This window comes from Onychomys torridus, chromosome 12 (genome assembly GCF_903995425.1).
Source record: "Onychomys torridus chromosome 12, mOncTor1.1, whole genome shotgun sequence".
Lineage (NCBI taxonomy): Eukaryota > Metazoa > Chordata > Mammalia > Rodentia > Cricetidae > Onychomys > Onychomys torridus.
Genome location: NC_050454.1, coordinates 63,072,379 through 63,085,837, shown reverse-complemented (window position 1 = coordinate 63,085,837; position 13,459 = coordinate 63,072,379). Strand labels below are relative to the sequence as shown.

Here is a 13,459-nt window from a genome sequence, read left to right as displayed (position 1 = left end):
ATACATTCAGGTAATAGCGTCATGCTACAACATATTTCACTGTGAACTAATTGCAGCAGAAAGAACATTAGTGGAGGAGGTATCTGAGGAGTGCTATAAAATGAGCCCTGTGTCTTAATTGGCTGGCTGGCTCCTGTGGGCATAGTGATGTTAGGGACTGAAAGGTGTGGGTCAAGAAAGGTTTTTTTTAAAAAAATGACAAATGTGGGCATGTTAAGCTTTTCTATTAGATAGAATATTTCAGCTTATTATTTGGGGGCCAAAACACCAATGAGCTGTGCAGGAAATAGCTGCCAGGATAGGGCATGAATAGATCAAGCTATATTATGTAGAGTTTTAGATGCCAAGCTGTGACCAATAGGGAGGAATAAATGAATCTTACACGATCCTTACTCTAAGAAGTTAACTGATAACAGTATATAGATATGGAAATTGCAGATGACAAAAGGATCAATTGGAAATCTCGGGTAGTAATCCAGGTAGGAAGGGATAATGGAAAACATAAGAAATAAAGGTCAATTATCTTGACTTGAATAGTTAGACGTCATTCATGAGTGTGTGAGAGAGAGGGGGGAAGAAGAAGAGGGAAAGAGAAGAGAGAAGCTAACTATTTCAGAAAAGTTCTTATCTCTCACATTCATTTTCTTGTTTTCTTGAGCATCTTCCACAGAACATTTTGTCTATTTTCTATGGAACTAATTGTTTACTTTCGTCAACACACCATGCATGAAGACCACCAAGGCAGCTTTGTATTTGTTATAAGAAAATGAAATTCATTTAATTGAGTGCAGTCTGTGATTGCAAAAGATAATGTGGATGTCAAGAGTAGGACAGTTATTCAATGATAGCATGCTGTGGAGTGCAGGGAGTGCAATGGTTAGCGATAACTGACATTCAGCTTCACTGCCCTGAGGCTAAAGACTCAGGCACTTATCTCTCCTGAGCTTGAATCTCTTCATCTATATTTCAGATGTTTTAAGTTACTACCAACACAGGCATAGCTGGATAGAGTCCTTGTATGAATGATGACGAGCCTTTGTCTTAAAGTTCATAAATTGTTTCCAAAATATGTCTTACAAATAGATTTGAAGGGGTTGGGGATTTAGCTCAGTGGTAGAGCACTTGCCTAACAACGCAAGGCCCTGGATTCGATCCTCAGCTCAAAAAAAAAAAATAGATTTGGATTCTAAAAGCAATTTTCCTTACATTAACCATCTTTAACAGCCTGGTTCCTATCATCAGGGACTGGTCCAAGTACTTGTTCCTCTTAGTCTATAATTTGTTGTGTCTCTTCTTCCCTGTTTCCTGTCTCTTCACCTCAAACCTATTAAAATGATTGTCTGCTCTTAAAATTCTTTGTTCAGATTGTTTCCCCAGATTCCTTGTTAGTCCATTACAAACTTGTGGAACTCTAGTCTCAACAAAATGCCATGTCAGGTCATTCCCAAGTCAGAGGTTACTTTTCTGAGTCCCACCTTGTTAGGATGCCTTTCTTCTCAGAACATCATACCCAGTGCAAGTATTTCCAATCCTGTGAAAACCATTACTGATTGTCTCAAGGAGGGACCATTCACCACTCGGTGTACTCACAACTATCTGCTCACCACAGCATGTCAGTTTGCTTCCTCTCAACACTTCTCTCTTGATCACATAAGTTATCACATTTCTTAAGACCCAGTATTAGAACCTTTTTCACTATAGTGGCAGAAATTAGCATAAGAGCTAGCTTATTGTAGGTACACGGTTATCATTATAGAAGTGAATATGCTTGGGTCCTTTAGCCCCAGTCCCAATGGACTCTGTCATGTTCAGAACCCCTTATTTGTACAGATGCCTGCTTAGAAATTGTATAATGCAGGTCACCCTGACGATTGAGTTAACATTTCAAATTAATATAATCTCTGTTTAAATATAAAAATAAGATACTCTTATTGGAGATTGCTGTATAGGTAGCTAGAAAGGAAAATGATCTCCTCAAGAATCAGATCTATGGTATGCAGTGATGGTAGATAACAGAAACTTGATTTGATCCATGCCTTTTGTTTGCATATGTGGAACTGTCACACAGAACTCATTAATATGTACAGTCAGTACTTGTTGATCAGGGATAAAAATCCACAAGACAAACTATATGTATATATGTATGTGTATGCTACTTCTGATTAAAATGTAGACCCCGTGTTAATTCTTTCATCACTAGCCTCTTCTCAGTAGAATTGTGTGGAAAGAAGAGTGGGCACCCAAAACATTATGATTTCTCACCTTGCTTTGAACTCCACTGTTGGCCTTCCCAGGAGCTAATACTATATAAAGTGTTCTTCTTTGACCTAAGTGTCTGCTACTGCTGCCCTTAGGAAGGTATCTGCCCTTATCAGAATTCATTTTTCCTCATAGTCCTTATCTCAACAAAATTTTTACTTCATGGGAAAACAATCTCTCAATCAAGACCAGAAATTTTCCCACCCACTCCTGTGACATTCTTTGCTTGGATAACAATGCCACTTGGTGCTGGGCTCCTTTCCCCATCCTGGACTAAGCATGGGTGCTTTCCAAGCTCCCTTCTGAAAACTGAAGCTCTAGGTGGCATGCTTTACTGGCTCCCCATCCCCTTCTCTATCCCCACAAATAGGTCTGAGGCACTAGTAGTATTTCTGAATGGCATGAAAAGTTACTAAGTCCCCATATTCATGGTATCTGTGATAGTAACAGGGCTAATGACTTCCTTGTGGTAAGTTTTTGGTTCTGAAGACTATCTCAGATATATCTTGAAGTTAAATCCACTGTCTCTGTCCTGTAGCCTGGCCAACACCATACCATGGGACCACAGTTAACTCCCCTCAAACCTCCAGAACACTTATATTTTGCTCATTCTTCCACTGTATCATTCAATACACAATGGTAATAAGGAATTGATTCTACACAGATAACTACTGCAAATACATTATTTGCCTTCTAATGGGTGCTAAGTAAGCAGCAAAGCACTTGCCAGCACGTTTAATTCACTTACCTCTTTAATAGATGCTAAGCTGCCTTCTGTAGTGTCTCCTACCCCCAATTCTAGAACACATATCAATATATATGCTATAATGTGAATACATTAATATGTGATTACCCCAGTACAATCCCTACCCCTCCTCCTCTGAATTTTAAAAACCCTATAAACCTGAAGGCTAACTAACATGTAAGTAAGTTCTGTACCAGAAAACAAAAAAATATGGATGCAATATGCTATATTAATAATTTGACATATAGTCTCTCATACCTTAACAAGAACAATGGCTCACAACGTTCATATGTTCTTTGTACATCTTGAGGGTGAAACCATAACTGCGTTGAAAGTATTTGAAATTGCATGAGAGACATGGAAATTCATAATTTTATAAATTTATATATCCAGTTTATAATTATAGCTGTAGGAGTGTAATGGTGTGGCTCTGCAGTCAAGGGGCTTAATCAGTATGGTTAAAAAAATAACAAGTGCTTCTATTCATAATTTAGTCACGTGCACAATTTCCATGGCAAAAGGCCAAATGCATTTAATGTAATTCAGAGAAAACAAGGAGGGTTGATGGCCTCTAATGAGCAATTGATTAGCAGTAAACAGAGATAATAAGATTCCGGTTTCCACTCCATTTCCTTTTACACTGACTCCAAGCTGCTTAGTGACTGGAGGGGTGGAAGTCAATTTCTGGATTTTACTATTTGAAGATAATCAACTCCAAATTATGATGATAAACATAAATCTTGGTTTTAAAACACATTTATATGCAAAAATAACCTACTGTGTGTATAGGATTCAACTATAACGGGGATCTGGTCCTAAAATTGCTAAAACAATGAAAGGGGGGATTAAAAAGTTGTTATACTATATTATTATCCCAAATGGTAAATATTATGCAAAAGACTACCCAAATTTCAATTTTTAAAACTGCTTATTTGTTCTTAGCAGCTGTAATTTGGGATCTCGTGGGATGACATGGAAGGATACCCAGGGGAGCTTCGGGGGCATCATTGGTGTGGGGTTATGACTCACAAAGATTTCTTATTGACAAGAAGCTGACTTCCACTATCTGAAGCTGTAATAACATGGTGGCCAGTGGGTAGCTCAATATAACTGAAAGTCAGAATATAAACAACACATGAAGGACCTGAAAACAGAGAAGAGAAGAGAAGAGAAGAGAAGAGAAGAGAAGAGAAGAGAAGAGAAGAGAAGAGAAGAGAAGAGAAGAGAATTCAGTATAGCTTTTAAGTATTGCTCACCATTGTTGGACTTCTACACAGCAAAATAGAGAGGAATGAGGAAGACCTGTTGGCACTGAGTCTGTACATTGGATGTGTGGGAATACACCTTGCACCTGCGTGGCTGAAGGCTGCTAAGGTCCTACCAGCAGGCAGCATCATAAAGATGTATGAGGACCATTACATTGAGTCTGACTGTATCTCACCATACAATTTAATGAAGCAAATGTTGGTTGAGTCCCTACTGTAAGATACACATTGTGAACAGATGACAGCTATAATAGAAACAGCACTTCTTTCCAAAACTAATATTTTAAATTCCTTTCCAGGCTTTGTTATTAACTTATGGCTTACTTAGGAATGCTATATTGTTCTTTTGGTTGTAAATACACATGTTGAATTTTAATGAAACTAATAAGTATACACAAGACATTTTATGTCTATTTAATACTTAAATTAACATTTAAAGAGAATGTTATTAGAAATTGGACATGTCGAAACTTGTAGCTTCTATTATCCTCTTTAAGCTTAATTTGTTTAGTGTCTTGTTGATGTTTTTTTAACTGACTTTTAAAAAATTAGTATGATGTGATCATTTTTGCTTTTAGAATCTCTTAAAATCTGTGGAATATCACAAGAATAAAGTGAATACACTCATATCTACATATACAACATATTTATATCCCACATGATGTCTCATATGTGACCATGTTGAGACACACTATACTAATAGCTATGAGCAAAATGGCTCAGTGGATAAAGTTATGCTTGCCACCAATTTTGACAAATTGACTTTGATCTCCTAGACTCATATTGTGAAAGTGGAAATCTGACCTTCACAAGTTGTCCTTTGATCCCCATACATGTACTGTGGCACACATATGTTCACACACCCAATAAATAAGTGTAAAATGATTAAAAAGCTATGTGTGACCCTACATACATTTCTGAAGACAAAGTGTATAAAATCACAATTCAATTGAGAAATTCAAAACTGATCTTTCAAGTAATAATGGACAGATGGAAATTTTATGTTTCTATCTAATTATACATAGAGATTCAAGTTTTGTTTGTTTCCTATATAAATGACTGAATCTATATATACACATGAACATATGTATAAACACAAATATCTTAGTAATAGATTCTATCACAAGTGTGTGGTTATAGATGGACTCTAATAGAAAACAAATTATTCAGACTCTCATCCAAGAAGTTCAACCTGAATTTAGTTGAGAATACTAGGTTTTCCTATGTTGAACATGTGTAACCCTTGACATTGGTGTGTTCACTGCAGCTTTAAGGCTCTAGGGCTTAGATTGTAATGGACAAGCTGTAGTCATGACATCTTCTAAAATATCATTGAATTTCTTTATCCAATCTGTGCTTCTGGATTGCAAAGTAGCTCAGAAGAGTTTCTGCTTTGAATTTGTCTTTGGAAGGTTTCCAGCACTGAGCAGATGACACCACAAACATATCTCAGTCTTGCCATTCAGGGTGAGCAAGTGGCTGTCCATGGTGGCTCCTTCTGGATGTAAATTGATTTTAATGATTTCTTTCTTTCTCCCGGGCAGGATTTATGTGGGCATCATTCATGTGACACCCTGGGAATGGCAGACGTTGGGACCATATGTTCTCCGGAGCGCAGCTGTGCTGTGATTGAAGACGATGGCCTCCACGCAGCTTTCACTGTGGCTCATGAAATTGGTATGCAGCGTCTCTTCTCTTTTCTCTTCCCTCGCCAAATCAAACACTTGTAACAGCTGCAACGGGACCCAAAATACTTAGCAATTAATTCCAGATTTCTTCTGGTTCAGATGTACCATTGGGTATTACATTTGTTTATATTTGAACTTTCAGGGTTAACTAATGTGGGGGGTGGGAGGGGGGAAAGGAAGGCAAAGTCAGCAACACAGTAGATGTTTCCTTTTGACAGTGTCATTTAAAAGTTAAGGAGAAACTTGCTACTGTCTTTTTTCTCTCTTTTTAAGCATTCCTAAATGACTTCTAGACAGAATTTGTCACCGTCGCCTATGGAATGCCGAGGCGTCCCTTTTAGAAGTTATTCATGACAGTGTTGACTCATCCAGGGATAATCAGTTTGCACAGAAATTTAACATGTTTTGCCCCATCATGAGTGATAATAGTAAGTTCCTGTCAAAGGGAATCAGTAGTTTGAGGTAAATATTCGTGTCTCCTTCCCAGTAGCAAGGCAGCTGGAGCCAAGCTGGCTCTCAGCATAGTTTACTTTATAATGTCACATATTCAGTTCACTTAGTATACCAAATACTTCTAAACCCTAAAACTGTGAATTAAAGGGAGAGGTAAACAGTTAAACTATATCCCTGGGATAAGGAAAACTAAACACTGACCTAGGAGACTGGTGTCCAAGAAACTGACTTAGTACTTAACGACTAAATGTTATAATCAGATACATGAAACTTTGTGTCTTCCTGAAGTAATATCCCCCTTGCGTCAAATCGCTCTTTGAGATTCTGCCTTTATTTCTAAAATATAAGAACACCCCTATATTATATGAAATTGTTTTAGGAACCAAACTGGGTGGAATGTAGATATTGGGTGTTACTTATATCCACATCAACATACTTCATTTTTCTTAGTCAAATATTTCATTTCCTTTCTTAATTTATGCACAACCTCTTTGCATCTTTGTTTGTGGTGCAAGGCATCATTCAATTGTTTTTACATTTAGGATTTTTCAATATTTTATTTAAAAGATTTAGCTTTTAAAGCTACAATCATAACTATTAAATGGAAATTAAAATTTCTACCTCACATTCCTAGGGATCTATGTGTTTTCACAAGGTGCCGATTCCTAACCACATTTCTTTGAGGAGCAGAATAATATCTAGTAAAAGGGACAATTTTGTAAATCCAAATATGATAGCAGTTGAACAGAATTAAGTAGTTGCATTTCAACTATTGTATTTCAAGTATTGATCCTGAGATATTGATGTACTGACAATCTCCTTGGCATCAAATATGAATCTTGGATATAAAAAGCATTCTCACAGCATCATTGATATTAATTTGGTCCAAAACATTTTTGAGCATCTTTCACTTAGCAAAGTGCTGAGATGAAACCCAGCCCCTTTCAGTTGCCTGTGGAATCTTACTCATCGAGGTCATTTAGACAGCTTGATCATCTGTGCTGTCCCTATATGATCGACCAATAATGAAATACTGTAGACCATACATTCTTGAAGGAAAAGCTACTGCTTCCTTCTGACCTCCTCTCCTTTGGTGATCTTTACACAGAGTGACAGCTTTGGCAGGTTTCCCTACAAAAGAAATGCTGAGCTTTCTACATAGCCTCTTCATTGCTTCTTTTGACTCATGCCACACCACCTGGACTAGAGTGTCTAAGTCTGGCAAGGTCACATTCTCAGTCCTCCTAAATTCTTCTACAAGGGTTCTGTGTTACACAGGCTGAAGAAGCAGTGAGAAGTATGGAATCAGACAGGCCGAACAAGACAGTTAAGAGTGACTGAACAAAGTGGGAACATAGTGAGCTCCTATATTCAGAGTCAAACCTGTGTCTTTGTATATGATTACATCCTGGTGTCTCCTTGAATTTCTTAGTTGTATCTCTTTACTTCATTATAACTCTATTATATCCCTGTGATTCATTTTTTCATTTAAATATTGCCTGCTTAATTTTCCTTTCTATATGGCAAATGGCCTAAAGAGATATTTAAGGTCCAAAGGAAAAAAATATATGGATTTATTCCTTTTTCATTAAAAAACATCTTTTATTAACTTCATTTTAATTGCTCTCTTATTTTAATTTTGCCTAAATATTATAAGGTTGTGCTCTAAAATGTGAGTCCTAAAATTTTTAAAAATGATAACTTTACCTCAGATTTTATCTCTGCAGATGATCAGAGCCTTGTCTCTCAAGCATCTTGACCTTAACTCATTGACCTGTTCAAAGTGTTTATTTCTTAATTGTTACATGAACTGTCAGCTCAATCTAAGCTAACAATGGGTTGGATTTTAATTCTAATCTATTCTTAGATAGAGTCTTCCTTATCTTTTATTATGTATTTGCTACTTTTTAGACTTGGAAATTATATAAACAGTCTATGTAGTTATAAAAATAACATCTTCAAGCAGTGGCTTTCAAGTATTTAGAATCTGCTTGAATCTCATTCCAAAATATGCAGTTTCCTTCATTCCAAACAAATACTGTAAATGTGTTACTGCACTCAAAACACAAACTGGAAGGAAATATCCAGGACTCTAGCATAGACTATCTACTTTTTTTTCTATAAGAAGTAAAGGAATATATTTGATTAAGAATAGTTTCTATTAACTGACACAGGTTCCCGTGGAATGTCAAATGCTTTCTTTCACTGTATAAAGTGGTTTCAAACAGAAGGTACAGTTTATTTTATGCACAAAGAAAACAAAGTGTCCTTCCTCCTTCCCCCAATATTCTCCAGTTTAAACAAAACTCTTAACTTGAAAATTAACACATAAAATAAATTAAAGAGATGGTGGGCATGATGGCACATTGACACTGCTAACACTGGAAAGGCTGACACAGAAGGATCATGAGTTCCAAGCTAGCCTGGGTCACATAGTGAGACTCTGCTACAAAGAGAAAAAGAAAAATATAGACAAACCATAGAAACCCTTTGGTCTTAAACTGCAAGTTGTTCAACAGCATGGGTTAGATTAAGAGTTCTGAAAAATTCTTCTTGCTTGCTTTACCAGTTAGCTGGGACTCTTCTGTCATCCTGCTAATCCATTCACTCTCAAAATCAAATGAACAATGAAATGCAAAATGTTGAATGTACACAGTCACCTGATGCCAATAGAGACTACAGACTTCTGCAAGAGCAATGTTGATTAATGTGGACAAGACCCATAGGATGTTTTAAATTGCCTTCTGCTTTCTAGGCTGTGCACAGTAAATACTGACTCAATTGCTAGAGCATTTCAAAATGTTGCTTCTAACCATCCGTGTGCTTTGGGTGGAGGCAGGAATGTGTTTACAGCTATTTTACAATCCAAATGAGAATGGCAGAAAGTTTTCAAGTTGATTTAAGTTTACATTCTGAGTTTATATTTTTTAACTTGTCAAGCTTTTATTATAGACTTGTAATAATAAAGATTTCACTTGCTGCACATATGGTCATTAGAAACAATAATTTTACTGATGTTGTGCCAGCTTCTAATATACTAAGGGGAACAATAGGATTTTATTAAGATTAATGAAATCCATAATTTCAAGCTCACAAAAGGTTTGTATTATAGTAGTTAATTATAAAATGTGCTAAGTGAATTTCTGCACCAAGAAAGACTGCAGTGTGTTTCCTAAGTTAAAACTAGGCAACTTTAAAGAGCATGACCAAATCCTCAGCCAGACTTAGGAAGTGGTTGAGACACAACAGGGGGCTGCCTGTATTTTGCTGTGGTTAGAGGCAGCTCTGGTTGTGCTGATCAGTGTGTGACTCTGCCCGATAGATGATTAGATTAAACAAGTCTATGTTTTGAAAGACTGCAGGGCGCCCCTCCCCCTACACTTGGTAGACCAAAAGCAAGTCCACGGCCTCAGATGTTCAACTGGCGAGGCACGTGCGATGTGAAGTGAGAGAAAAGCTGGGATTCAACTTGTGATGGATCCTCAGACCTGGCACTTTAATCACCACAAACCAGGCATACTTACTGTGAAACTGAAATCAGTACCTCACCATGTCTTTCTTGGACGGGGGATGAAAGGTAGAAATAGGTATGGGTTACATGTCTCAAGCACTGTGAGATTTAATGTTTATTATGACTTTCAAAATAAATTTTATCCCAATCCATGTTTCTCTAGGGAAGGGCTATTGATTTTTTTTTCTTTTTGCCACACAGGTTGACACTAGCTAGTTGAACATGGCATTAGAAAGTAGATTGCAACCATAATATGTGGTTTGTTTCTCTTTTTAAATTAAGAAATTGCTCTCTCCCTCTCAGTTCAAGGTATTATTGAATGGTATTAAATTTTATTGCAAATAATAACAGTTAGAGAGATAGCTCCTTGGTAAAGAGCTTGCTAGTAAACAAAAAAACATTAGTTCAATACCCAGAATCCACATAAAAACAAAACAAACAAACAAAAAATACAGAACCAGACATTGTTGTATATACCTATAATCTCAGTCCTGGTGAGGTAGAGACAGGTGTACCCCAGTTCTTACTAGCCAGTTAACCCAGTCCACTTGGAGCATTTCAGGCCAGTGACAAACAAGGTATCAAAGCAAATTTTTTTTAACGTAGATTGTGCCTGAGGAACATCAGCCAAGGTTCTCCTCTAATCTTTCCCAGGCACATGCACACAGACATCACCATACATAATGTGAGCACACAACACACACACAAACATGCACACAGCACACCATGAAGTAAATACTATCATGAGGCACCCAGAAGAAGAGGAAGCTAACATACAAAGAAATTTCTACATCTGTCTAAGATCCATAACTAGAATATTCCAAGGGTCAGATTCCAACGCAACTCATCTGGTTCCAGAGTCCAAGATTTTAATAGTACTGTATAATCTGGTTTTAGAGGTTATTAGGTGTGAAATTGCTTTAAAAGGACAGATCATCATAAGGTGAAAGAGTTCATTTTTTTCTCTTCCTAAATTACATACCCAATACCACATTAAGCATTTTTACTTAGTTTTTTTAAAGGAAGGCTTCTGAGTGTTATCATAAAAGCTTGTGTTAGGAAGAGTATGTCCCTCATGATTATTGGAGGTCATGATTCCTCTTTGTGATTCTATCCCCTGTGAGCTGTTGACTCACTTTTCAACCCCTGGCCAGACTTTCTTGCACCTCCATAATCCCAGCTGGAAAATTAGGTAAATGAAAAACATGACCTCATTAAGAAACAGATGCCTCTTCTGAGCTGCACTTTCCCAAGTAAACACATTACAGTGCTTCTTGGGACATTTTTGTAGGATGTGGTGCTATGTCCCCTTGACTATTGGTTAGTTTGGGATCAGGAGACAAGAACTTGAAATTCTGTGTAATTTGCAGACCAAAGTTTAGCAAAACACTCAATTTCCTTCCTGAGGTCAGTGTTGCCCAGTGATACCTGAGTCGAATGAGAAGCCAAGCTAGCAATTCCCTTCAATGTAATGTGTCTTGGCTGGGGATGTGGCAGAGCTGCTGTAGCTTTTCTTGCATTCATGGAGTTCTGAGTTCCATCTCCAGTGCTGAGAAATAAATAAAGCAAGAGTGGGAGCACACACCTAGGATCCAGGCTTCAGGTGGCAGATGTGTGAGGATCAGAAGTTCAAGGTCATCCTTAGCTTTGGATAAAGTTTAATGCCAGCCTAGGATAATTACAACCTGTCTTTAAAAATATATATACAAGTTTGCCTTTCCCTGGGTGTATATTTTTCTAACTGCAGATTCACTAGATGAGAAAATGAGAGCATCCTCAAATATGTATTTGGAATATCAAAAATGATAAGTTATCACCCATTTGCCAGTTTATAAAGACTATCAGCAAAGCTGCTCAAAGCAGTTTTCTTTTTGGTGTTCTGTGTGTCTACTGATTACAAATGGCTCTAAATAAACATGCAAATGTTTCCCTTTTGCAAGATTTGGGTCTTTAATGTAACCCCTAAGTACGAATGGCCACTTCTAAGTCCATCTCCACCTCTTGTTCATTAGTTTGTGTACCCTGTTGGACTAAGGGAGCTTCCTCAAAAATACTTTATCCTTCCAAATTGCCTGAAGCCACCCTCCTCTTCCATTCCTACCTTCTGACTCCTAAGAGAGAAATGCATCTCCACAGTCCCAAAGGAAAGGATGGCTTTTCTCCATTGGTCTGTTGACCCCATGCCCTCTGACCTCTAATACCTCACCCCTGCACTAATTTCACTGCCCTCTTGCTCCAAAAAGCTCCTCCGAAAATACACTGCGATGAGAACAGCTAATGTAGGCCTTGTGAAGACTGACTTTGTTACTTCCCCAGATTCTGCCAAGGCTGGTTTTCCCTTCTAGGTCATGAATATCTAAATCCCACCTGCTGTTCCTTGTAAATATCTTTGTGGTGCTTTCCAAATTAACATACTCTGAATGAGCAGTTGTCTGAAGAGTTAAAAAAAATCTGTCCTCATCAGTCATATCTGTATGCATGTTGGGTCCCCTTCACAGCTGTTTGGCATCCATGATTGTCAGCTGTGATGTCATAGTTTAAGTGTCCTTGATTCTGGATCTACAGTGTCCTACTTTGTCACCTGTTGTGTAAGCACCTCATGCATCTGAATGTAACTTATCATTCTGGTTCTCAACGATGCTGGCAAATTTCAGACTGACATCAAACTTCTTCACGTCATTGACTGGTGACACAGGCTTTAAATACACACACTGTGTTTGCTATTTGTGACCTCCAGTACAGTGTCACCTCCTTCCTGAGGACCATCAGAAACACATCACATTCATCTTCCTTTTCAATTCCTGCCAGCTGTGGAGGGGAAGTCACATGGTTCTCCTGTGGTACCCTGGTTCCAGCTACTCTGGAACCTTCTGCCTGTTGTTGGGGTGTTTAAATGTTCTTCTCTAGCTGTAACTCCTGCCACCCTCGAGAACATGCTTTCCCCAGGCAGCTTATAGGTTTTCTCCATAAAAGACAAGTGCATTTAAATGACAATCTTCCAGTCAGCCCTCCAGCAGTGTTTCTGTCTGATGGAAGGAATCTCACAAAATGCACATCTCCTTTAAGTTTGAGGCGGAGCTTTGATTTGTTAATGCTCAGATCGGCAAGGCAATATTTTCTGGTTGAACTTGCTTATATGTGTCTGTCTTTCTGGGCAATTAAATCTGATGGCTAAATTTAGAGATCATAAAAAACACAGTATGATATGAAATAGCACTCCAAATGATTTATTAAATTATGCCAAAGTATTTTCAAAATAAACTGCCTGGTAGATAGCACTTAAAATTTTAACTTAATAGGAGTTACCAACCAATATGTGCAACAGAAACAAAACCAAGATATTTTCTTCAGCCCTGGGAGTAAATTTGATGTTTGCAGTATATACTTTATTTTGAATCATAAATCCAAAATACACCCTTCAAATGAAGTGAAAATCCCTTGATGCAATAATAAAAATGCCTTTGGAAAATGTTATTTATATCAATTTGAGAGGGGAAATCCTGGCTTCATTAAACGTGTGTGAATCTCTTAGAAAATA

The 13,459-nt window shown here is 37.6% G+C and overlaps 1 protein-coding gene across 1 annotated transcript in view; it reads left to right on the top strand.

Moving 5' to 3' along the window:
- The window catches only part of Adamts5 (ADAM metallopeptidase with thrombospondin type 1 motif 5), a 48,335-nt gene that overhangs the window by 7,373 nt on the left and 27,503 nt on the right, over positions 1-13,459 (top strand). The window contains exon 2 of the mRNA XM_036204020.1: positions 5,814-5,946. Coding sequence (XP_036059913.1) covers positions 5,814-5,946 — 133 coding nt within the window. The remainder of the gene's footprint in view (positions 1-5,813; positions 5,947-13,459) is intronic.